General features: G+C 44.7%; 1 protein-coding gene across 4 annotated transcripts in view; it reads left to right on the top strand.

Annotated features, from left to right (window-relative positions):
• ppil4 (peptidylprolyl isomerase (cyclophilin)-like 4) overlaps positions 1 to 22,187 on the top strand; it is a 66,328-nt gene extending 44,141 nt beyond the window's left edge. For all 4 annotated transcript variants that reach the window (XM_070884821.1, XM_070884820.1, XM_070884819.1 and 1 more), the window contains 6 exons: positions 1,251 to 1,375; positions 4,506 to 4,572; positions 7,136 to 7,247; positions 12,993 to 13,089; positions 15,158 to 15,296; positions 21,448 to 22,187. In XM_070884821.1, coding sequence (XP_070740922.1) covers positions 1,251 to 1,375; positions 4,506 to 4,572; positions 7,136 to 7,247; positions 12,993 to 13,089; positions 15,158 to 15,296; positions 21,448 to 21,681 — 774 coding nt within the window. In that variant the 3' untranslated portion in view covers positions 21,682 to 22,187. The remainder of the gene's footprint in view (positions 1 to 1,250; positions 1,376 to 4,505; positions 4,573 to 7,135; positions 7,248 to 12,992; positions 13,090 to 15,157; positions 15,297 to 21,447) is intronic.
• The last annotated feature ends 2,185 nt before the right edge of the window (positions 22,188 to 24,372 follow it).

The following is a 24,372-nucleotide window of genomic DNA, read 5'->3' as shown; positions in this document are numbered from 1 at the left end:
GTGAGCATATCCGCTTTGGCAGAAAAAAATAGAAAAGCAAGTTAGAATTTAAATGGAGAAAAATTGCAAAGTGCGGCAGTACAGAGGGACATCGGGGTCCTTGTGCATTAAATCTAAAAAGTTAGTATGCAGGTACAACAAGTAATCAGGAAGGCAAGTGCCTTTATTGCAAGGGGGATAGATTATAAAAGCAGAGAAGTCCTGCTGTACAGGGTATTGGTGAGGCCACACCTAGAGTACTGCGTACAGTTTTGCTCTCCGTATTTAAGGAAGGATATACTTGCATTGGAGGCTGTTCAGAACAGGTTCACTAGGTTGATTCCGGAGATGAGGGGGTTGACTTTTATGAAGATAGGTTGAGTAGGTTGGGCCTATACACATTGGAGTTCAGAAGAATGAGCGGTGATCTTATCGAAACATATAAGATAATGAGGGGGCTCGACAAGATGGATGCAAAGAGGATATTTCCACTTATAGGCAAAACTAAAACTAAGGGGCATAGTCTCAGAATAAGGGGCCACCCATTTAAAACTGAAATGAGGAGGAATTTCTTCTGAGGGTTGTAAATCTGTGGAATTCTCTGCCCCAGAGAGCTGTGGAGGCTGGGTCATTGAATATATTTAAGGCGGAGATAGACAGATTTTTGAGCGATCAGGGAATAAAGAGTTATTCGGAGCCAGCAGAGAAGTGGAGCTGAGTCCATGATCAGATCAGCCATGATCTTATTAAATGGCGGAGCAGGTTCGAGGGGCCAAATGGCCTACTCCTGCTCCTATTTCTTATGTTCTTATGACCAACACACACCTTGATGCAAAGCTTGTATTCATGTAGGACACATGAAAAATATGTACAGTATGTGGAAAGGAATGAAAATGTCTGTATTAGCATAGGGACCTAGTAGTACCATTAAACATAGACCAAGGTGCCATAAGAGAAAATGGACACTGGCCAAAGAAGGAAAGATTAACAGGGGGTGACCAAAACTTAGTCAAAAAGTGAGTTTTAAGAAGGGTCTTAAAGGAAGAGGGGAAGATGGAGAGCTTGGAAATGCACAGAATGCACATGAAAAAAAATCTGGAAGTTGATTCATGTTAACTCAGTGAGATAAATGAGAATGATATTGCCTTGGAGGAAACACGTCAGATTTATCCATGTACTGGTATAATTTAAATTTAACTATACATTGAGATTTATTGACTTGTTTTTTTCCAGCATTACTGCTCACAAGACCACAATCTTAATATTTACAGATTGGAGATCTACCAGATGCAGAAATAAAGCCCCCTGAAAATGTGCTGTTTGTCTGTAAACTCAATCCAGTTACCACAGATGAAGACTTGGAGATCATTTTTTCAAGATTTGGATCAATCAAAAGGTATTTTTTGCCATTACTGTTGTAAACAAGCAGATGCTTTTTTGTGTGAATCTGATGATGATGTGATTTTATGACGTTCAACTAGTTGTTAACTCAAATGTTGCCCAATATGTTGATCATCACAGTCGACTTGTAACTGTCCTCTGAAGTTTCCAAGCAAGCCTCTCGGTTGTACCAAACCAATACAAACAATAACAAGAATTAAACTGGACGGACCATTGGGCGGTGACCTAGGCATCGAATCAGGACGTAACATAAACCCTCCCAGCCAAGTCGATCCTGCAACGGCCGCCTTGTTAACATCTAGGGACTGGTGCGAAAGTTGGGAGAGCTGTCCCACTAGTGAAGCAACAGCCCGTCATAGACATACACTTAAAATTATACCTAATGACCAATGTTTCAGACTTCTCCATCATCATCATCCCCGAGGTGGGGGGAGGGTGGGGGAATGGCCCTAAGATTGACCCGTGCCCGCATGCAGCAAGACCTGGCCAACATCCAGGCTTGGGCTGATCTGTGGCAAGTAACATTAATGCTGCACAAGTACCAGGCAATGACCATCTCCAAAAGGAGAGAGCCTAACCATCTCTCCTTCACATTCAACAGCATTACCGTTGCTGAGTCCCCCACTAACAACATCTTGGTGGGGTGGGGGGTCGCCGTTGATCAAAAACTCAACTGCTCGAGTAGGTCAGAGGCTGAGTATTCTGTGGCAGGTGACTCATCTTCTGACTGCTCAAAGCCTGTCTGGAACCGACAAGGCATGAGTCAGGAGTGTGATGGAATAGGTGTATTTTGTAAAAGAAAGAAAGACTTGCACTTCTATAGCGCGTTCACGACTTTAGGATGTCCCGAATTGCTTTACAGCCAATGAAGTACTTTGGCTTACTTTAAGCAAACAAAGCCCCTTTGTGGAAAACAGATAAGAAGGGAGGAAGGACACAGGCTGTGTGTGAGGGGGGCCTCTGGCCTCTTGCCACCCACTCTTGGGGAATGCATGGCAGCAGGAGAGAGTGAATGGAGGTTTACAGGGAAGAACATAAGAAATAGGAGCAGGAGTAGGCCATTTGGCCCCTCGAGCCTGCTCCGCCATTTAATAAGATCATGCCTGGTCTGATCTTGGCCTCAACACCACTTTCTTGCCCGCTCCCCATAACCCTGTGAGCTCTTATCTTGTGCAGTAACCTTTTATGTGGCACCTTATCGAATGCTTTCTGGAAATCCAAATACACGAGAACTACTAGTTTCCCTTTATCAACCCTGATCGCTACATCCTCAAAGAACACCAGCAAATTTGTCAAACATTTCATAAACCCATGCTGACTCTGCTTGACTATTATTATTTTCTAAATGTCCTGCTAGTACTTCCTTAATAATGGGCTGCACCATTTTCCCAATGACAGATGTTAGGCTAACTGGTCTATAGTTTCTTGCTTTCTGTCTCCCTCCTTTCTTAAATGGGGGCATTACAGTTGCGGTTTACTAATCTGCTGGGACATCTCCAGAATCCAGGGACTTTTAAGAACATAAGGCCCCTCGAGCCTGCTCCGTCATTCAATAAGCTCATGGCTGATCTGATCATGGACTCAGCTCCACTTCCCCACCCGCTCCCCATAACCCCTTATCCTCTTATCGTTTAAGAAACTCTCCAGTTCTGTCTTAAATTTATTCAATGTCCCAGCTTCCACAGCTCTCTGAGGCAGCGAATTCCACAGATTTATAACCCTCTGTGAGAAAAGAAATTTCTCTTCATCTCTGTTTTAAATGGGCGGCCCCTTATTCTAAGATCATGCCCTCTAGTTCTAGTCTCCCCCATCAGTGGAAACATCCTCTCTGCATCTACCTTGTCAAGCCCCCTCATAATCTTATACGTTTCAATAAAATCACCTCTCATTCTTCTGAATTCCAATGAGTAGTGGCCCAACCTACTCAACCTTTCCTCATAAGTCAAACCCCTCATCCTCGGAATCAACCTAGTGAACCTTCTCTAAACTGCCTCCAAAGCAAGTATATCTTTTCGTAAATATGGAAACCAAAACTGCACGCAGTATTCCAGGTGTGGGCTCACCAATACTCTGTATAGCTGTAGCAAGACTTCCCTGCTTTTATACTCCATCCCCTTTGCAATAAAGGCCAAGATACTATTGACCTTTCTGATCACTTGCTGTACCTGCATACTATCCTTTTGCATTTCATGCACATGCCCAGGTCCCGCTGTACTGCAGCACTTCGCAATCTTTCTCCATTTAAATAATAACTTGCTCTTTGATTTTTTTTTCTGCCTAAGTGCATGACCTCACACTTTCCAACATTATACTCCATCTGCCAAATTTTTGCCCACTCACTTAGCCTGTCTGTCATTTTGCAGATTTTTTGTGTCCTCCTCACACATTGCTTTTCCTCCCATCTTTGTATCGTCAGCAAACTTGGCTACATTACACTCAGTCCCTTCTTCCAAGTCATTAATATAGATTGTAAATAGTTGGGGTCCCAGCACTGATCCCTGTGGCACCCCACTAGTTACTGGTTGCCAACCAGAGAATGAACCATTTATCCCGACTCTCTGTTCTCTGTTAGTTAGCCAATCCTCTATCCATGCTAATATATTACCCCTAACCCTGTAATTTTTGGTAGATTACAACCAATGCATCCACTATCTCTGCAGCCACTTTTAAGGCCCTAGGATGCAGGCCATCAGGTCCAGGGGACTTGTCCACCTTCAGTCCTATTAGTTTGCCTAGTACTTTTTCTCTATTGATTGTTTTAAGTTCCCCCTCCCAATAGCCCCTTGATTATCTATTATTGGGATGCTTTTAGTGTCTCCTACCCTGAAGGCCAATACAAAATATTTGATCAAAGTCTCTGCCATTTCCCTGTTTCCCATTATTAATTCCCCGGTCTCATCCTCTAAAGGTCCAATGTTTACTTTAGGTACTCACTTCCTTTTTATATACCTGTAGAAGCTCTTATAGTCTGTTATATTTCTTGCTAGTTTACTCTCATAAATTATCTTCTCTATCATTTTTTTAGTCCTTTGCATAAAAGTGGTAAATATAAGGAGTGAAACTGTCATCTTTAATTTAATCATTGTTTGCTATTGAAATGAAATATGTCAACATCTGTTCTTCAGCTGTGAGATCATACGAGACTTGAAAACTGGAGAATCTCTCTGCTATGCCTTCATTGAGTTTGAGAAGGTAAAACATTATACTTTTTAGCTGTTTTGCAGATTCTATTCAATCGAGTTCTTTTAAGTATACTTTACAACATTGCGTGTTTTAATGCTTATATTTATATTTTATTACAAGAGGGATTTTGTATTTGGCCAGTTTATGTCATGGATCAAACTTAGTCGGGAATTTCCTGATCAGCCGCGGCAGGTCGGCAGAAACCCCGGATAAACTGCATACATGGGGTTCCTGCCCATCTTTCGCTGAAGTTACACCGCCAATCGGGAAGAGCCTCGATGGAAATTCCCGGCCTAAAAAATCGGATTATTGGTGCCAAAATACAGATCCAACCGGTGGCAATCACTTGTCTCGTAAGCTAGAGCAAATGCATTTTGTGTTAAAATACTAGTCAACACAGCAGCAAGTGAGATAGCCAGTGGATCCAAATTTGTTTAAAACAATGGGACAATCTGCAAGCCACCTAATGTCTTTCTGTCTTCGTGTGAACAGAAATTAGTGAAACCTGTATAAATGGACACGCCCCAAAAACAGACATTTGCAAAAAAAACACACACTTATTGAGAGATCCAAATAACTTTAATAAAGGTCATTGTATTATGCACTATAGAAAATGTCAGTAAAATGGGGAGCTCTTTACCCAGCATCCATAGCGGCAGAGAAACTGCTCTATCCCTGGGACAGAGCCATGCAAGCATTCAATGCCAGAGATGGGATGGTTTCTCTGCTGCTATGGATTCTGGGTAAAGAGCTCTCCATTCCATAAAAGCTGTTTATTTCACAAAACCCGCTGCTGCCTCGTATACCCTGCAAACACTGACCCCGCTGGAATTTGGGGGCACAAAGGAAGCAAGACAACTGGAATTAAGTGATGATGGCCTCTTGACCAAGTCTGATGATGTCACCTGGAAGTGTCTATGAATTTACAGCCCTTTTTTAGGATGAGGTGTTAGCTTGGCTTTGTTGGGAGCACTCTTGCCTCTGAGTCTAGTGATTGTGTGTTCAATCCCCACTCTGGACTTGAACGCATAATCTAAACTGATGATTCAGATTAGTACCAAGGGAGTGCAGCACTGTCAAAAAGTTCCATCTTTCAAAATTGCTGTTATTCCAGTTCAGGTGGAAGTAGCACTATTCGAAGCAGAACAGTGAGTTTTCCCGATGGCCTGGCTGAAATTCCTCCTTCAATGAGCACCGCCAAAACACAGACGAACCACTCGCTCATCTCATTTTGCTGTTAGCGGGACCTTGCTGTGCATAACTTGGCTGCCGTGTTTGCTTCCATAACAACAGTAACTGCTCTTCAATTTATTCCATTTGCCGTGAAGCCCACATCAGGAGTCCCTAAACATTCATGGTGTCTCATCTAAATGTCAGGGAAACCTCTATCCAGTGCGAAAATGGATCTGTGAGCCCACTCACATCTCAGAATGGTTCCAGGGGCCCTTTAAAAAACAACACAGCAAATGAATTATTGGTTGCAGAAATGAATAATTCTCCTGTGGTATATGATGGTGTAGAGATTTATGTAAGTCAGATTTGCACAGCCCTACTTGAAGTTTCCTTTCCAAGCTTTTGTAGCATACTGGAATGGTCCTGCTCAAAATTAGATTTCACTCTGGCTTATTGTCCAAGTTCATCCGCATGTTTGACACCAATCTCCTGTGGAAGAGCTGTTTTTACCTATGCTGGGTTCCCTTGTGCCATTTTGTGCCCTGTATGGCCCTCGAGCCTTTCCAACTCTGAAGATTTCTGGTATAGTGGTCTCAAACCTTGGCTATCAGAATCAAGCCCCCAAATGGTGAGTAAGCAGGCTCCAGGTTGCTGAAGCATGGGACTTCCAACAAAAGCTCCACTCCCAGCAGATCATCGAGGTGGCACAAGTTGGGCCTTTTTTTTATTGACTGAAAAAGTGTCTTTTAGTGATGGCATTCAAAATGAGAGGCTTTGTGGAGCACCATGGTGCAATGGCATTATAAGCTGAATGTAGAGCATAGAGTTGGGCAAACCTGTCTGGGGATGTCAAGATTGATGAATCTTTGAAATTCTCTACACCAGAGGGCTGAGGAGGCTCAATCATTGAGTATATTCAAGACAGAGATCAATAGATTTTTGGATATTAAGGGAACCAAGGGATATGATGATCGAGTAGGAAAGTGGAGTTGAGGTCGAAGATCAGTCATGATCTTATTAAATGGCGGAGCAGGCTCGAGGGGCCAAATGGCTGACTGCTGCTCTTATTTCTTATGTTCTTATGTGATAACACACTCCACATTTTGGTTTAGCTCCAGCACTACCCTGGAGCTAAACCACAAGGAATATCATGCACCATTAATCCTATATTTAAAAATTCCTTAACTGATTAACTACTTTGAAAATGAACTCTCTAAACAGAAACTATTATGACTCAGGAACCACTAAGTTGCAAGCTATCACTGTCAAGGCAGCATGTTATTGGGGCAGTGATCTAGTCATCAGAGCAGCAAACTTTCTCTTGTTTGAGCAGTGAGGGACGGCACTGCCATCCTTGACGAACTCTGCTTCAATTGTTGCATTTTGTACTGTCTCACAGCAGGAGGAGTGTGAAAAAGCTTACTTTAAGATGGATAATGTGTTGATCGATGACAGGAGGATACACGTGGACTTCAGCCAATCTGTAGCTAAGGTTCAGTGGAAGGGGAAAGGTAGGTTCTCTGGTTCAACACATTCAAAAGCACTGAAAATTACTTTTTGTATTCATCTGCTTCACAAGTGCAGACTTGAGGCCATTCACCTGGAAAATGCACTAACTTTCCCCACATCACGGCAGGTAACTGGCTTGGGAGTGAAGTTAATGTTCTCATCTGCATTACCCTGCTCAGACTCCATTCAAAGTGTTGATCAGTCTTTTTGTGAAGAAGTTCTTCCTGATAGCTGACCTAAATTAGTCTTTCACCCGTTTGAACCTCTGCCTCTGTTCTAATATCATAGCTTACCTTGAAGTCGTTCTACACATACACTTTTGCAATACCATTTAATGCAATATTTTTGGAAGTCCCCCCACTCAGTCCCCTTCTCTAATAGCTAAAGAGCCCCAGTTTCTCCGATCTACTCTTATAGCTCAATTCTCTGACACTGGGGATAAGCCTTGTACCTCTTCTCTGCAACACCTCCAGGGTTTGAATACGCCTTGCTGACCAAACCTGGACACGGTCCGACCAGGACTGATGTTCCATTATGGTAACTTGCTTTGTCTTGTACTCTACTGATATGGCCAGAGAGTTTCAGCCTTCTGTTTGCTAATTGCTGCTGCACAGTTCCTTGACACCCAAAATGCAAAGTCTGCTACTACCACCCTTAGATCTCACAGTCTCACCTTTAGCTATTACTGCACTGTTTATGTACATGCATGTTGCCCTTTTCAAATTCCATCTGACACTTCTGCCCATATACAGACTTTATCCATGTCCCTAAGTAGGACCCTGGCTGAATCCTCCAAATTGACCATCTGATTCCTTGCCCCCTCTCCCTAGCAGTTTAGTATCAACTGTAAATTTGATCACTTTGCATTGAGTTTCTGAATTGAAGTTGTTGTTATAAATTAGGAACAATTGGCCTTAAATAATAAGATTGTAAAGGGATTGGAGGAGCAGCGGGATCTTGGTGTGCAGATTCACAGGTTGGTAAAAGTAGCAGCACAAGTAGACCAGGTCATGGCACATAGAATTCTTGGCTTTGAATCTAGAGACCTAAATATTGAACATGTTCAAGATCTTAGTTGGGCCATAGTTGGAGTGCTACGTGCAGTTTTGGACATCCGATTATCGGAAGGGTGTAAAAGGGTGTCGCTGGGTGTTACTGGAGATGAGGGGTTACCGTTATGAAGAGAGACTTGAGAAGTTGGGGATTTTTTCACAAGGGCTGAGCTGGTTAAGGATTGATCAGATCGATAGCTTTACGATTATGATAGGATAAGCAGCGATAGATTGTTTCCACTGGTAACAAGACAGCTAATCATGTAAAGGAATTGCAGTGAGGTTGGAAAACGTTCCTTTACACAGACGCTGGTTGGAATGTGGAATTCTGTGCCACAAAACACTCTTGAAGCAGAGACTGTAAATTATCTTAAACATGAATGACACAGTTTCTTGCAAACGAGGAAAATGAAAGTATGCAGGGAAAGAGTAGTGGGGATGGGAGTATAAGAGTAAGGAAGTCTTGCTACAGTTGTACAGGGGATTTGTGAGACCAAAATGTCTCTTCAGACTTCCTCAAAAACCTCTCATAAATTTGTCAAACATGATTTCCCTTTCATAAAACCATACTGACTCTGCCTAATCATGTTATGATTTTCTCAGTGACCTGACACCACTTCCTTAACAATGGATTCCAACATTTTCCCGACGACTGATGTCAGGTAACTGGCCTGTAATTTCCTGTTTTTTCTCTCTCCCTCCTTTCTTGACATTTGCTACCTTCCAATCTGCTGGGACCGGTCTAGAATCTAGAGAATTTTTAAAGATCTAAACCAATGCATCCACTATCTGCAGCCACTTCTTTTAGAACTCTAGGCTGTAGGCCGTCAGGTCCAGGGGATTTGTCGGCTTTTAGTCCCATAGCTTCTCGAGCACTTTTTCTCTACTTATATTAATTACATTAAGTTCCTCGCCCTCATTAGACCTTTGGTTCCCCACCATTTTTGGTATGTTTTTTGTGTCTTTTGTAAAAACAGATACAAAATATTTGTTAAATGTTTCTGCCATTTCCTCATTCTCCATAATAATTTCTCCTGCCTCAGCCTCTAAGGGACCAACGTTTACTTTTGCTACTCTTCCTTTTTACATACTTGTAGAAGCTCTTACAATCTGTTTTTTATATTTCTTGCTAGTTTTCTCTCCTACTTTTTCCCTTTTTATCAATTTTTTTTGGTCATCCCTTGCTGGTTTCTGAAACTCCCTCTTGCAGTTTGTTGGAACGTGAGGACACCTTACTCTCAGATTCTCCTGTTTTACCCCCGTCCCGCACCTATCCAACTTCCAGATACCAGAGCCCATACAAACCCCTGGACTGCATTCCTGCCGCTTCCTGATCCCAGAACCCTTGGCCCAGTGATGCCAGACCCCTGAATCTGTACCAGTGTTTGTAGAACCCACCCCAAACATTGGGACCCCATCAAAATTTTCCAGGACCTGAAGGCTCTATTGCAGTGCAGCCAGACTCTGCAGCCCCTTCCCAGTGCTCCAAGATCCCAGAGATTCCCCTCGGTGCTGATCGATCGGTGTCCCTGGTGATACTCATCATCATCATTACCATCATCATCATAGGCAGTCCCTCTGAATCGAGGAAGACTTGCTTCCACTCTTGACATGAGTTCTTAGGTAGCTGAACAGTCCAATATGGGAATTACAGTCTCTGTCACAGGTGCGACAGACAGTCATTGAGGGAAGGGGAGGGTGGGACTGGTTTGTCGCACGCTCCTTCCGCTGCCTGCGCTTGATTTCTGCACGCTCTCGGCAATGAGACTCGAGGTGCTCAGCGCCCTCCCGGATGCACTTCCTCCACTTAGGGCGGTCTTTGGCCAGGGACTCCCAGGTGTTGGTGGGGATGTTGCACTTTATCAGGGAGACTTTGAGGGTGTCCTTGTAACGTTTCCGCTGCCCACCTTTGGCTCGTTTGCCATGAAGGAGCTCCGAGTAGAGCGCTTGCTTTGGGAGTCTCGTGTCTGGCATGCGAACTATGTGGCCTGCCCAGCGGAGCTGATCAAGTGTGGTCAGTGCTTCAGTGCTGGGGATGTTGGCCTGGTCGAGGACGCTAATGTTGGTGCGTCTGTCCTCCCAGGGACTTTGTTACTTGACGTAATGCTCCTGTTCTTATAAAATATCTAACAGACTGCGAGCAGTGGCATGGGTATGAATTGGTATGAATTATCCAATGACGTGTGTGAGAATGTTTTAAAAAGGTGAAATGAAATCCCTATTGTGATCTTCCATTGGACAAAAGGATCAGTCCTTTCTGTTAGTCCTAGTAATTGAATGAAGAGACCAGACTACGATCAGATAACCTAAGTGAAATAACCTGAAACAGTAATGGAGAACAAAAGAACACGGGTAGTCTGGAAAATACCCTGCCATTGTGTTCACTTTGCATTTAGTTTCTGATTCCAATTTGCTGATATAAATTAGGCCTTAACTGGTAAGATTAAGGGGTCAAAATTCGGTTACTAACCGTTTGGGGGTGGTAACCGGGGCGGGACTTCCTGCAACCAGCGCGGAAATCCCGCCCCAGCCGTGAGATTCGGTTACTGTCCCTCACAAGAAGTACAGCGCAATGTCGCATGCTCCACTTTTCGGGGTGGAATCGGGGCTGCTATGCGCTGACGCGTTTCAATGCCCCTCCCCTTCCGTTAAAGGGGAAGGACACTGCGAACTCTGCAGGCCCTTTAAAGGCCTCCACTGGGCCAACAGGACTAGGGGATGCTGTGGTCGCAGCCTGGCACCGAGACGGAGCGCCGAGCTGCACGATCGTGGCCTGGACCCTGAGAAAGGAGCGGCGAACGGCCCAACCAGTAAAAGGGGGGACGGAATAAAATATGGTGGCGCAGCGCACCTTCCCTTTAAGGCTTGCCCCGCAATGGGTGACCGGCCCGGTTCGCGACCTGTGAGGCTCGCGCTGGCAGTCGCCTCACGGGGCGGAAGGGGCTGCCGCGGGGTGAAAAATGGTCGCTGCGCACAGCGATGACATCATCACTGGAGGCGCAACGGCCCGGGACGCTATCGACTGGGGCGCGGCGCAACCAGAGGTCGCAACACGGGAATTTCGGCCCCTTAATCTTTTGAAGTTTGGCGGGACAAGTTGATATGGATGTTAAAACCATGTTGACTCTGCTATGCTTTTTATGAAAGGGAAATTGTGTCTGACAAATTTATTAAAGTTCTTTCAGGATGTAACGAGCAGGGTGGATAAAGGAGAACCAGTATGTAGTATATTTTGATTTCTAGAAGGCATGCAATAAAGTGTCACATAAGAGGTTACTGCACAAAATAGCTCATGGGGTTGGGGGTAATATATTAGCATGGATAGAGGATTGACTAACTAACGTAAAACTGAGTTGGGATAAATGGGTCATTTTCCAGTTGGCAAACTGTAACTAGTGGGGTGCCACAGGGATCAGTGCTGGGGCCTCAACTATTTACAATCTATATTAATGACTTGGATGAAGGGACGGAGTGTAGTGTAGCCAAGTTTGCTGCCGATACAAAGATAGGTGGGAAAGCAAATTGTGAGGAGGGCACAAGGAGTCTGCAAAGGGCTATAGACAGGCTAAATGAGTGGGCAAAAGATTGGCAGATGGAATATAATGTGGGAAAGTGTGAGGTTATCCACTTTGGTAGGAAGAATAGAAAAGCAAACTATTTCAATGGAGAGAAACTACAGAATGCTGGGGTACAGAGGGATCTGGGTGTCATGTGAAACACAAAACGTCAGCATGTAGTTACAGCAAGTAATTAGGAAGGCAAGTGGAATGTTTGCAAGGGGGATGGAGTATAAAAGTAGGGAAGTCCTGCTACAACTAGGGTACTGCGCATATGTTTTGGTCTCCTTATTTAAGGAAGGATATACTTGTATTGGAGGCTGTTCAGAGAAGGTTCACAAGGTTGATTCCTGGGACGAAGGGGTTGTCCTTTGAACAGGTTGGGCCTATACTCATTTGAGTTTAGAAGAATGAGAGGTGATCTTATTGAAACATATAAGATTCTGGGGGCTTGATGGTAGGTGCTGAGAGGATGTTTCCCCTCGTGGGGGAATCTAGAACTAGGGGGTATAGTTTCAGAATAAGGGGTCGCCCATTTAAGATGGAGGTGAGGAGGAATTTCTTCTCTCAGATGGTCGTGAATCTGTGGAATTCTCTGCCCCAGAGAGCTGTGGAGGCTGAGTCATTAAATATATTCAAGGCTGAGATAGACAGATTATTGCATTATAGGGGCATCAAGGGTTATGGGGAACAGGCAGGAGAGTGGAGTTGAGGCCAAGATCAGATCAGTCATGATCTTACTGAGGGGCTATATGGCTCGAGGGGCTATATGGCCTACTCCTCCTATTTCTAATGTTCTAATGTTCTTCTTTGAATGATCCCAAAAACAAATACCCCTTATTCACCCGCTCACTCAAATATCTACCCAATTCTCCCATTATTTGTTCAACACTATGTGCCCCAGGCAGTACATTCCATACATTAAAAGTCATTTGGAGATTCTGAGGGAATTACAAAGAGAATTAGGAAAAATGAACAGCACATTCAAAGCAAGCAAAATACTAAAGACCAAATCAGATCCCTTATTCATGTTTGTGTACATGTTTCTGGAAACGTACACAGCTTTTGTTATGAACAAATTATAGAAACATTCTTGTTAACCTCTTTTTCAAAGTTTTGTTGACCTTCATCCTCACAGGTGCAAAATACACCAGAGAAGATTTTAAGGAGTATGAGAAAGACCTTGGCAAACATTCCAACATTACCCTGAAGGATAAAGTACAACCTAAACGGGAGTATCCTTGGACTGTTTCAGCTGCCATAGACAGTATGACAAATAGGGCCCAGTAACTGTAACAAGAGCCATTAGATGTAATAACTGAGCCAGCATTATTAATAATTTTTATTTATATAGCGCCTTCAACGTAGCAAAACGTCCCAAGGTGCTTCACAGCAGTGCTAACAAGACAAAACAGATAAATTTAACACCGAGTCACAAAAGAAGAAATTAAGGCAGATGACCCAAAGCTTGGTTAAAGAGATATGTTTTAAAGGAGGAACGACAGCTAGAGAGGCGGAGAGGTTTAGGGAGGGAGTTCCAGAGCTTCGGGCCCAAACAGCTGAAGGCACGGCCACCGATGATTGAGCAGTTATAATGAGGGATGTTCAAGAGGGCAGAATTTGAGGAGCACGGACATCTTGTGGGGTTGTGAGACTGAAAAAGATTACAGAGATAGGGAGGTGCAAGGCCATGGAGTGATTTGTAAACAAGGGTGAGAATTTTGAAATCGAGGCCTTGCTTAACCAGGAGCCAGTGTTGGTCAGAAAGCACAGGGGTGATGGGTGAGGGGGACTTGGTGCGAATTAGGACACAGGCTGCCGAGTTTTGTATGACCTCAAGTTTACGTAGTGTAATGTGGGAGACCAAGCCAGGAGTGCATTGGAGTAGTCAACTCTAGAGGTAACAATGGCATGAATGAGGGTTTCAGCAGCAGAAGAGCTGAGGCCGGGGCGGAGGCGAATGACAGGACTTCGTTATATGTAATGTGTTCAGTAACTTTTCACTTTCTGTTTTAAAATATGAATGCAGTTGAAAGTCAGAGGGGAAGAAATTATAACTCAGGTAAAAAATGAGGCGCAATTTTAATGTTATTAAAAAGAACTGGATGCTTCCTCAGTTACTGCATCTAATGCAATCCTGGCATTCACTAATTGCACATTTTGTCTACTGGTTATTTGGTTTAATATTTTTAAATACCAATGTCTATATAATTAAATTCTTGTTCCTAGTGTACATCTGTCGAGACCCACCTTGTTGGCCTGCGTGTTCGACTGCTCGCACAGCTTGAATGGCCCCCAGCCCACCTGTTCGCTCGAAAGCTGAGACTGAATGCTTCTTGGCCCACCAAGTCACTCATACAGCCCAAGTGCTCCCTCGGACTATCAGCCCCCATGCTTGTTCATCTGGCCTGTGGATTTCCTGGTTACAGAGTGCTTACCCGGGCCACCCGCTTACCCGACCAGCCCAAGCATTCCTAGCCCGACTGTCCTGCGTGTGTCCTTGAACTTCGAAATGGACTTGTTTTCATTTAAAAACAAATGTCTACTGTTACAGGTTAATGACGTTTGTCTAAGACAAAGATTTTTTTTTGAAGTAAGAAAAAAACGCAATCCTAATTTGTCCATTTAAATATACCCATTTAAAGGTCCATCACACGCGGAACTTCCCTTAACCCCATGCTAAATGGTCTTACAAAACTCTCAGTCACTCCCGGTGACGAGGCCAGGAACTCGTGGCCTGAAACACTAATTCTCAGACTTTAAAGAGGCGTTCCGCCAATTCCTTCAGCCGGAAAATTACAGGGGTTAAGAATGGGTTGAAGAGTAGCCACAGGTCACCTTATCTGACGCCCGATCTCTGTTGCAATGGTTTTGCTGGTGCTATTAACTAAAGCCTACAGAAAACCAGTTCTGGGCTAGCTTGAGTAATATCACAAAGTATTATATAATTTGGAAAATCAGAAACTGGGCTTTATTAAAGATCCTTCATCTCGCAGAATTAATCTGGAAACAGTATTAAAAATGTATTTAATTCAGCACTCCCTACCCCAGGAAAATAATGCTAAATCCTTTATCACAATTACCAGCTGATAAAACTGGGCTCTCGGTATGACTGGCAGGATGTACGTGCTTACCACCGTAGAGGGAAGCCTGTACTTGAAATGCATGAAGACTTCGAGCTAGCTCCCCCCACTATCAGCACCCAATGCAGCAGCCTCAATTAAAACCTATAAATTTCTCCCTATAAAAAGTTAGCGAGTGCTTGTCTTATACCTACTCTTCCTTAACGGAAAAAACCCCCAGCTCCAAATATGAACTGCTATTGGACGAGGCTGAGCCCAGTGGAAGCCACCGACATTCAAAGAAACACCACAAGGAGAAACGGCGTCATCGGCATTCAGAAGAGGATGATGATGACAGGCGGAAGGCAGCGAAATGCAAGGTAGCAAGTGCTGATTAGTAAGCGGGATATATATTTAACCCCACAGACACTTGTGTTGTTAATTACTTTGAGTCCCGCCGTGTATAGCCAACAGAACACGTACTGGATGTGGAACAACACACATTCGGGCCAATCTTGTGAGCTGCACCCCTGGTGTGGAGCTTCACGTGCCAAGAGCACAAACAGGCCATTCTGCCCCACTGGTCCATGGCTCCATATGAGGCTCCTCCCACCTCTTCATCTCACCCTATCAGCATATCCTTCTATTCCTTTCTCCTTCATGTGTTTATCCACCTCCCCTTAAATGCAAGTGTACTATTCGCTTGAATCACTCCCTGTTGTAGCGAGTTCCACATTCTCACCACTCTCTGGGCAAAGACGTTTCTCCTGAATTCCGATTGGATTTATTAGTGACTATCTTCTACTTATGCCCCCAAGTTTGGGTCTCCCCCACAAGTGGAAACCTCTCTACCTCTGCCCTATCAAACCCTTTCATAATTTTAAAGGCCTCTATCAGGTCACCTCATCAGAAAAGAGCCCCAACCTGTTCACAGTCAATCCTGATAAATATAACCTCCCAATTCTAGTATCATAGTGAATCTTTATTGCGGCTTCTCCAGTATCCTTTTTGTAATATGAAGACCAGAACTGTGAGCAATGCTCCAAGCGCATGTCGGGACATTTCAGGGATACTCCTTGTAGTTTTCTGTCTGCCCACAACTTTCTGATAATGCGCTCCTGAAGGGCAAGGCTCCAGGTGCTCAAATCAGCCCCAGAAACATCCCCCCTTTCGGCAGCACAGGATTTCAACTGAACCAAAATAATCACGTGGTCAACCGTTTGTGTTGCGTCACCTGCGAATAATGTTATCTTTCCTGATTTATTCCACCACAAATGGAGAAAACTCTGAACAGTGGGCTGATTAACTAAGGACCTTGTATCTATAACCCTCGTAGCCAGTCGTCCTTTCAGCCTGCTGTATGAAAGGGATGCACTCAGAACCACGGTTTTCTCCTCATTTTTTGGGGTTGCCTGGCCTCCTGTAAAACAGGTTGCGTGGTGCATTTAAAGCTTCAACGTTTCGCGTGCGGGAAATTTCCTATTGGAGAAGCTGATCCTAGTCTGTGCTGCACCGGCAGACAGAGGCTCTAGAGCTTAGCGGGAACGTCGCTTAGAAACTTTGTTTTCTTCCATTGTTGCTAGCAGCTCCTCATATAGCCTCGGTCTGGAAAACCAGCGGGATTTACGGGATCTCTCACAGGTAGGGAAGATGAAGTGAATTCATGGGGTAAGTGGAGCAATAGGGAGGGGGATTTATAGCGAGGCAAACGGGAGGGACAAAACAGTCTAAATAATAAGTATGGGATGGGGGGAATGTTGGGACATACTTTAGGGCAGATAGGAGGAAGGTGAAGGAGACAGATGGTTGTAGCCAAGCAAGTCAAATGTCAATGCCTCAGTTAGATATCCAGGCCAAAGCTTCCGGTGTAACACAGAGGAAATTTGCAGGCAGCCTACAAGATATCCACAGAGGGCAGTGCTCAATGATGTACTCCACGGTCTGATTAGGAACTCCACAGTCGCATGATGGGGAGACTTTAATCTTTCACCTATGGAGAAGGTGGCAGCATCGACCCTGATCAGTTCTGAGGCGATTGATGGTTGTCCAATATTTGCGGGGAAGGTTTGATCCGTTGTACTGTGGGGTCCTCTGTAAGGAATCCATTCCGTATGCCGTAGGTCTTCCAAGCATTTTGCCATCAGTCATCAAGGCTGCAAGGAGATTGCTGAAGGGCTTCAGCGACAGTCCAAAATGACCACCTAGATTGGAGACAGGTTGATGGCTGGTTGTTCAAGTCGGCCTGGATTGGCATGTCCATACTCTGTCATACACTTTTGGCAGGTCCACGGGTGCTACGGCGGTCTTGAGCTGACGCTGGAAGCCTGCTTCGATGTGCGTTGTTAAAGCTACCACTTGGTTGCAACAGTTACAGCCGCTCCAGAAGCCCGCTTGCTCCTTAAGGATGGTTGGCTCGATGGTGGGGGCTAGTCTGTGGAGTAGTCGCCTCTCCAGACAGATAATGAAAGAAAGTAAGTGAAAATAGAAGGGAAAAGTATACTGAGCAGTACGACTGTGTCAGGGCTGCACTGTGTCGACGCAGCTGTGCACAATAATGGCAGCTCGAGATCCGGATTTTGCAGCTTGAGTGGCAGCTGGAGTCACTGCAAGTGCATCCGTGAGGCTGAGAACATTGTGGATAGCACGTTTCTAGAGGTGGTCACCCAGCAGCTTAGGAGTGTGCAGGCAGAGGGAATGGGTAGTGCAGGAGTCCCCTGGGTGCATCTCGTTCTCCCGGAAACTGTTTTCAGGCAGAATGCAGATTCGTCACAGCGTGGCTTCCGATTTGATTAAATGAACAATTTGTGAATTTATTGGTTATGTTTTGGTTGTATTGGGTGGGTTTGTTACGGTTATTTGCTGCTGGAGAAAGGGTATGTTTATTTGTCGGGATCGTGGCGAGCGGTGGCTTGCCGCTGTTTATTGTGGCCGTCTGTACTGCCGAGATTGCCGATTTAAAAAAAAAAATCTCTGTATTTTTTAATTTTCCGTGGCTGTACCTTGTTGCGGGGTACTGGTTAGGTTGTGTGGGGAGTCTCCTTCATTTTTGTGACTTTTGCTGAGCGTGTGGGCCTTCCGATCCGTTGTTCGTTTTTTGGGGCCTAGTGCCAATTCAAAGCCTCGGGCTGGATTTGAGCTGTGGCCCAGGGGGTTGGTTTGAACGGAGATCTTGTTCCCGTGAAGGAATTCGTCCTCGTTTTTTTTTGAGCTGGTTTAATTTAAATCGTTCTATTATTTCGGGAGGGTTAATTTGTGCAGATCAGCCATGATCTTGTTGAATGGAGGAGCAGGCTCGAGGGGCTAGATGGCCTAATCCTGTTCCTAATTCTTATGTTCTTATGTCCAGTCAGTATTATGTTCTGAGTATTGGTGGGGTGATGGTTCCTCTGAGGAGTGCAACCACAGCCAAGTCCACGGCACCACGGGTGGCTCAGCTGCATGGGGGGGGGGTGGGGGGGAGAGAGAGAGAGAGAGAAGAGTGGAAGAGCAACAGTGGTAGGGGATTCGATAGTTCGGGGAGCAGACAGGCGTTTCTGCGGCCGCAGACATGACTCCAGGATGGTATGTTGCCTCCCTGGTGCCAGGGTCAAGGATGTCACTGAGTGGCTGTAAGACATTCTGGGGGGAAGAGAGTGAACAGCCAGAGGTCATGGTCCATATCGGGACCACTGACATAGGTAGGAAGAGGGATGAGGTCCTGCAGGCAGAGTTTAAGGAGCTAGGAGAGAGATTAAAAAGCAGCACCTCAAAGGTAGTAATCTCCAGATTACTCCCAGTGCCACGTGCTAGTGAGTACAGAAATAGGAGGGTAGAGCAGATGAATATGTGGCTGGAGAGATGGTGCAGGAGGGAGGGCTTTAGATTCTTGAGGCATTGGGACCATTTCTGGGGGAGGTGGGACCTATACAAGCCGGGCGGGTTGCACCTCAACAGAGCCGGGACCAATATTCTCACGGGGGAGTTTGCAAGAGCTGTTGGGGGAGAGTTTAAACTAGCTTGGCAGGGGGATGGGAACCTGAAAATAGATTCAGACGGGAGAGAAGCAAAGCTGAAATTGGAAAACAGAAAAGTAGAACGTGAATTTGGAAGGCAGAGGAAACGGGTATAGTAGCTCAACATTCCTGGTTACAGGGTTTTCAGACGGAAGAGAGAGAGGGGGGATTAAAAAAAATGGGGTGTTTGCAGTATTGATTAAATCCAGCTGTGAGGAGGGATGATATGTTGGAAGGATCATCAAATGAGGCTATATGGGTTGAATCGAAGAACAAAAAAGGGATAATCATACTGCTGGGAGTGTACTATAGATTCCCAAACAGTCAGAGGGAGATAGAAGAGCAAATATGTAGGCACATTTCTGAGAAGTGCAAAAACTATAGGGCAGTAATAGGGGATTTCAACTATCCCAATATTAACTGGGATAGAATTAGTGTGAAAGGTCTAGAGGGTGCGGAATTCCTAAAATGCATTCAGGAGAACTTTTTTAGCCAATATGTAGCAAGCCCAACAAGGGAGGGGGTGGTTCTGGACTTAATTTTAGAGAATGATTCTGGGCAGGTGGAAGGGGTATCAGTGGGAGAGCATTTTGGTGCTAATTATCACAATTCAGTTAGATTTAGGGTCGTTATGGAAAAGGACAAGGACAGGAATAAAAGTTCTCAATTGGGGGAAAGCCAATTTTACAAAATTGAGATGGGATTTTGCCAAATTGGACTGGAAACAGCTACTTGAAGGTAAATCAGTGTCAGAGCAGTGGAAGGCATTCAAGGAGGAGATCCTGAGGGGTCAGAGCAAGTATGTTCCCTTAAGGAATAAGGGTGGGACTAACAAATCTAGAGCCCTCTGGATGTCAAGGGTCATACAGGGTAGGATAAAGGAAAAAAGGGAGGCTTATGACAGATATCGAGGGCTCAATACTGCAGAAACTCTAGGGGAGTATAGAAAGTGCAGGGGTGCAATTAAAAAGTAAATTAGGAAAAGAAAGAGAGAGCATTCTAATGGGTTTAGACAGGTTGGATGCAGGAAGAATGTTCCCAATGTTGGGGAAGTCCAGAACCAGGGGTCACAGTCTAAGGATAAGGGGAAAGCCATTTAGGACCGAGATGAGGAGAAACTTCTTCACGCAGAGAATGGTGAACCTGTGGAATTCTCTACCACAGAAAGTTGTTGAGGCCAATTCACTAAATATATTCAAAAAGGAGTTAGATGAAGTCCTTACTACTAGGGGGATCAAGGGGTATGGTGAGAAAGCAGGAATGGGGTACTGAAGTTGCATGTTCAGCCATGAACTCATTGAATGGCGGTGCAGGCTCGAAGGGCCGAATGGCCTACTCCTGCACCTATTTTCTATGTTTCTATGTTTCAATGCTAACGGAATACTTACCTTTTATTAGCCGAGTCATAGATTACAAGAGCAGGGAGGTTATGCTTGAACTGTATAAAACACTGGTTAGGCCACAGCTGGAGTACTGCGTGCAGTTCTGGTCACCACATCACAGGAAGGACGTGATTTCACTAGAGAGGGTACAGAGGAGATTTATGAGGATGTTGTCTGGACTGGAGAATTTTAGCGATGAGGAAAGATTGAATAGGCTGGGTTTGTTTTGTTTGGAACAGAGGAGGCTGAAAGGAGACCTTATTGAAGTGTATAAAATTATGAGGAGCCTAGATAAAGTGGATAGGAAGGACCTATTTCCCTTAGAGGGGTCAATAACCAGAGGACATAGATTTAAAGTAATTGGTAGGGAATTTGAGGGGAACTTTTTTCAACTAGAGAGTGGTGGTGGGGGCGGGGGTGGGGGGGGTCTGGAACTCACTGCCTGAAAGGGTGGTGGAAGCAGAAACCATCATCACATTTAAAAAGTACTTGGATATACACTTAAAGTGCCATAACCTGCAGTGGGCAGGGCTACGGACCGAGAGCTGGAAAGTGGGATTAGGCGGGAGAGCTTTTTGTCGGCCGGCGCGGACATGCTGTAAATTTCTGTGATTCTATAAAATAACGTTGGAACGAGCAGCATGAATTCGATTGGAAGAGCATGCTGTTGTAGCCTTGACGGGAAACTGGCTTCCGTTGTGGTGAAGCTGGGAACAAAATATTCCTGGCTATAAAATTTTCAGGAGAGATCAAGAATAGAAATGAAGGGAGGATGGTGGGCCAGGTAGTTAAGGACAGGTTTCTAGCTACAGAAAGGAAAGTTTATTTTATCAGTGATGCCACTCCAGGGTTGAGTTAAGAAAAAAAAAACATTAACATCTAGTGGGAAAGACAGTGAGGATGAGATTTGTAGGCAATTTGGAGAGGCTTGCAACAGTGAGAGAGCTGTAATAACAGGGAGCTTTAACTGAGGGTTTGTTCTGTCTGGTGACAGTTTGTTCTCTGAAGGGGGGTAATTTTTTTTCTGATGATTGATTCACTTTTTCGGTGTCCGGATTTAAAATTTTGGGGAAAAAAACAAGCAAATTAACTCGTGGTGATAATGCACCAAATTACCACCGGATCTCCTGAACAGGTGCTTCTCTTTAACTTGACAGGCAACAGCTGACCGAGGGCTCCAACAGCACAAAAGCACTGGTCCCGACGATGAATACTGCAGGGAAAAAGAGAGGGGTGAAAGAAAGCGAGACAGACATCGGAGCCGAAGCAGGAGTGCATCCGCAGAGAAAGATCACCACAAGCACAGCCGGAGCAAGAAGTCCAAATATCCAGAAGGAGCAGAAGAGAGAAGGAGCAAAAGTCCCAAAAGATCTAAAGAGAGAGTGGAATGAGAATGGGGAGAGAGCGAGGGATGAGAACGGATATAGAGAGAGAGGGGGGGGGGATGAGAACGGATAGAGATAGAGAGAGAGAGGAGGATGAGAACGGATAGAGAGAGAGAGAGAGAGAGAGAGAGATGAGAATGGGGAGAGAGCGAGGGATGAGAACGGATATAAAGAGAGAGAGGGGAGGATGAAAACGGATAGAGAGAGAGGGATGAGAATGGGGAGAGCAAGGGATGAGAACGGATAGATAGAGAGAGAAAGGGATGAGAACGGATGGAGAGAGATGAGAACGGATAGAGAGAGGGGATGACAACGGGGAAAGGGAGGGAGAGAGAGAGATGACAACAAATAGAGAGAATGAATCGATAGAGTGGGATGAGAATGGAGAGAGAGAATGGATCGAGCGAGTGGGATGAGAACCGAGAGAGGGGGATGATGAACCATTTCATGTATAACTGAGATTAAAATGCTTTTCTTTTCTTAAACTTTTAATAAAGTATGCAGTCACAGTGTTCTCACTTTTAATGATTTTCTAATTGTGTGGGGAGGACATGACAGTGTGCCAGGTGCAGCACTGGCCAAATACACTTGCCTGACAATATACTTCACGTGTGCAATGTTTCTGGGATACAAATACTTTGTGTCTTGTTACGAAGCTCATTGGTGCCAACACCTCACATTTAAGGGATATTCTGTGCAATTTATCCATTATAAATAGAATTAAAACCAGACAAATTAATTTCAATTGGGACTCGGGAATTGATTCCCTGATGCTCTGCTTCAGGCAAAGTTAGTCTCCATTTTATGTCCTGATGGGGCTCACGAATGAATTTCACATCAAAATGGAGGGTGAGGCAGATGAACAACATCCTGGAATAGATTGAATGGGCCACTAGTAAGGCAGTAGGGCACCCTTGCTTCTGCTGCACAAAATAACAAAAACAACTTGTATTTATATCGCGCATTTAACGGAGTAAAACGTCCCAAGGTGCTTCACAGGAGTGTTTTAAGGCAAAACAAATAAATTTGACACCGAGCCACATAAGAATAATTACGGCAGATGACCAAAAGCTTGGTCAGAGAGGTAGGTTTTAAGAAGCGTCTTAAAGGAGAAAAGAGAGGTGGAGAGGTTTCGGGAGGGGCCAAGGCAGCTGAAGGCTTGGCCACCGATGGTTAAACAGACATTTAGAGACCGCATGGATGAATTACAACAATTGTACATTCCTGTCTGGCGTAAAAATAAAAAAGGGAAGGTGGCTCAACCGTGGCTATCAAGGGAAATCAGGGATAGTATTAAAGCCAAGGAAATGGCATACAAATTGGCCAGAAATAGCAGCGAACCTGGGGACTGGGAGAAATTTAGAACTCAGCAGAGGAGTACAAAGGGTTTGATTAGGGCAGGGAAAATGGAGTACGAGAAGAAGCTTGCAGGGAACATTAAGGCGGATTGCAAAAGTTTCTATAGGTATGTAAAGAGAAAAAGGTTAGTAAAGACAAACGTAGGTCCCCTGCAGTCAGAATCAGGGGAAGTCATAACGGGGAACAAAGAAATGGCAGACCAATTGAACAAGTACTTTGGTTTGGTATTCACTAAGGAGGACACAAACAACCTTCCGGATATAAAAGGGGTCAGAGGGTCTAGTAAGGAGGAGGAACTGAGGGAAATCTTTATTAGTCGGGAAATTGTGTTGGGGAAATTGATGGGATTGAAGGCCGATAAATCCCCAGGGCCTGATGGACTGCATCCCAGAGTACTTAAGGAGGTGGCCTTGGAAATAGCGGATGCATTGACAGTCATTTTACAACATTCCATTGACTCTGGATCAGTTCCTATCGAGTGGAGGGTAGCCAATGTAACCCCACTTTTTAAAAAAGGAGGGAGAGAGAAAGCAGGGAATTATAGACCGGTCAGCCTGACCTCAGTAGTGGGTAAAATGATGGAATCAATTATTAAGGATGTCATAGCAGCGCATTTAGAAAATGGTGACATGATAGGTCCAAGTCAGCATGGATTTGTGAAAGGGAGATCATGCTTGACAAATCTTCTGGAATTTTTTGAGGATGTTTCCAATAAAGTGGACAAAGGAGTACCAGTTGATGTGGTATATTTGGACTTTCAGAAGGCTTTCGACAAGGTCCCACACAGGAGATTAATGTGCAAAATTAAAGCACATGGGATTGGGGGTAGTGTGCTGACGTGGATTGAGAACTGGTTGTCAGACAGGAAGCAAAGAGTAGGAGTAAATGGGTACTTTTCGGAATGGCAGGCAGTGACTAGTGGGGTACCGCAGGGTTCTGTGCTGGGGCCCCAGCTGTTTACATTGTACATTAATGATTTAGACGAGGGGGTTAAATGTAGTATCTCCAAATTTGCGGATGACACTAAGTTGGGTGGCAGTGTGAGCTGCGAGGAGGATGCTATGAGGCTACAGAGTGACTTGGATAGGTTAGGTGAGTGGGCAAATGCGTGGCAGATGAAGTATAATGTGGATAAATGTGAGGTTATCCACTTTGGTGGTAAAAACAGAGAGACAGACTATTATCTGAATGGTGACAGATTAGGAAAAGGGAAGGTGCAACGAGACCTGGGTGTCATGGTACATCAGTCATTGAAGGTTGGCATGCAGGTACAGCAGGCGGTTAAGAAAGCAAATGGCATGTTGGCCTTCATAGCGAGGGGATTTGAGTACAGGGGGA

Source organism: Pristiophorus japonicus, chromosome 7, assembly GCF_044704955.1.
Source record: "Pristiophorus japonicus isolate sPriJap1 chromosome 7, sPriJap1.hap1, whole genome shotgun sequence".
Lineage (NCBI taxonomy): Eukaryota > Metazoa > Chordata > Chondrichthyes > Pristiophoridae > Pristiophorus > Pristiophorus japonicus.
The sequence above is the reverse complement of the archived record's forward strand: the minus strand, read 5'-3'. Positions and strand labels throughout refer to the sequence as shown.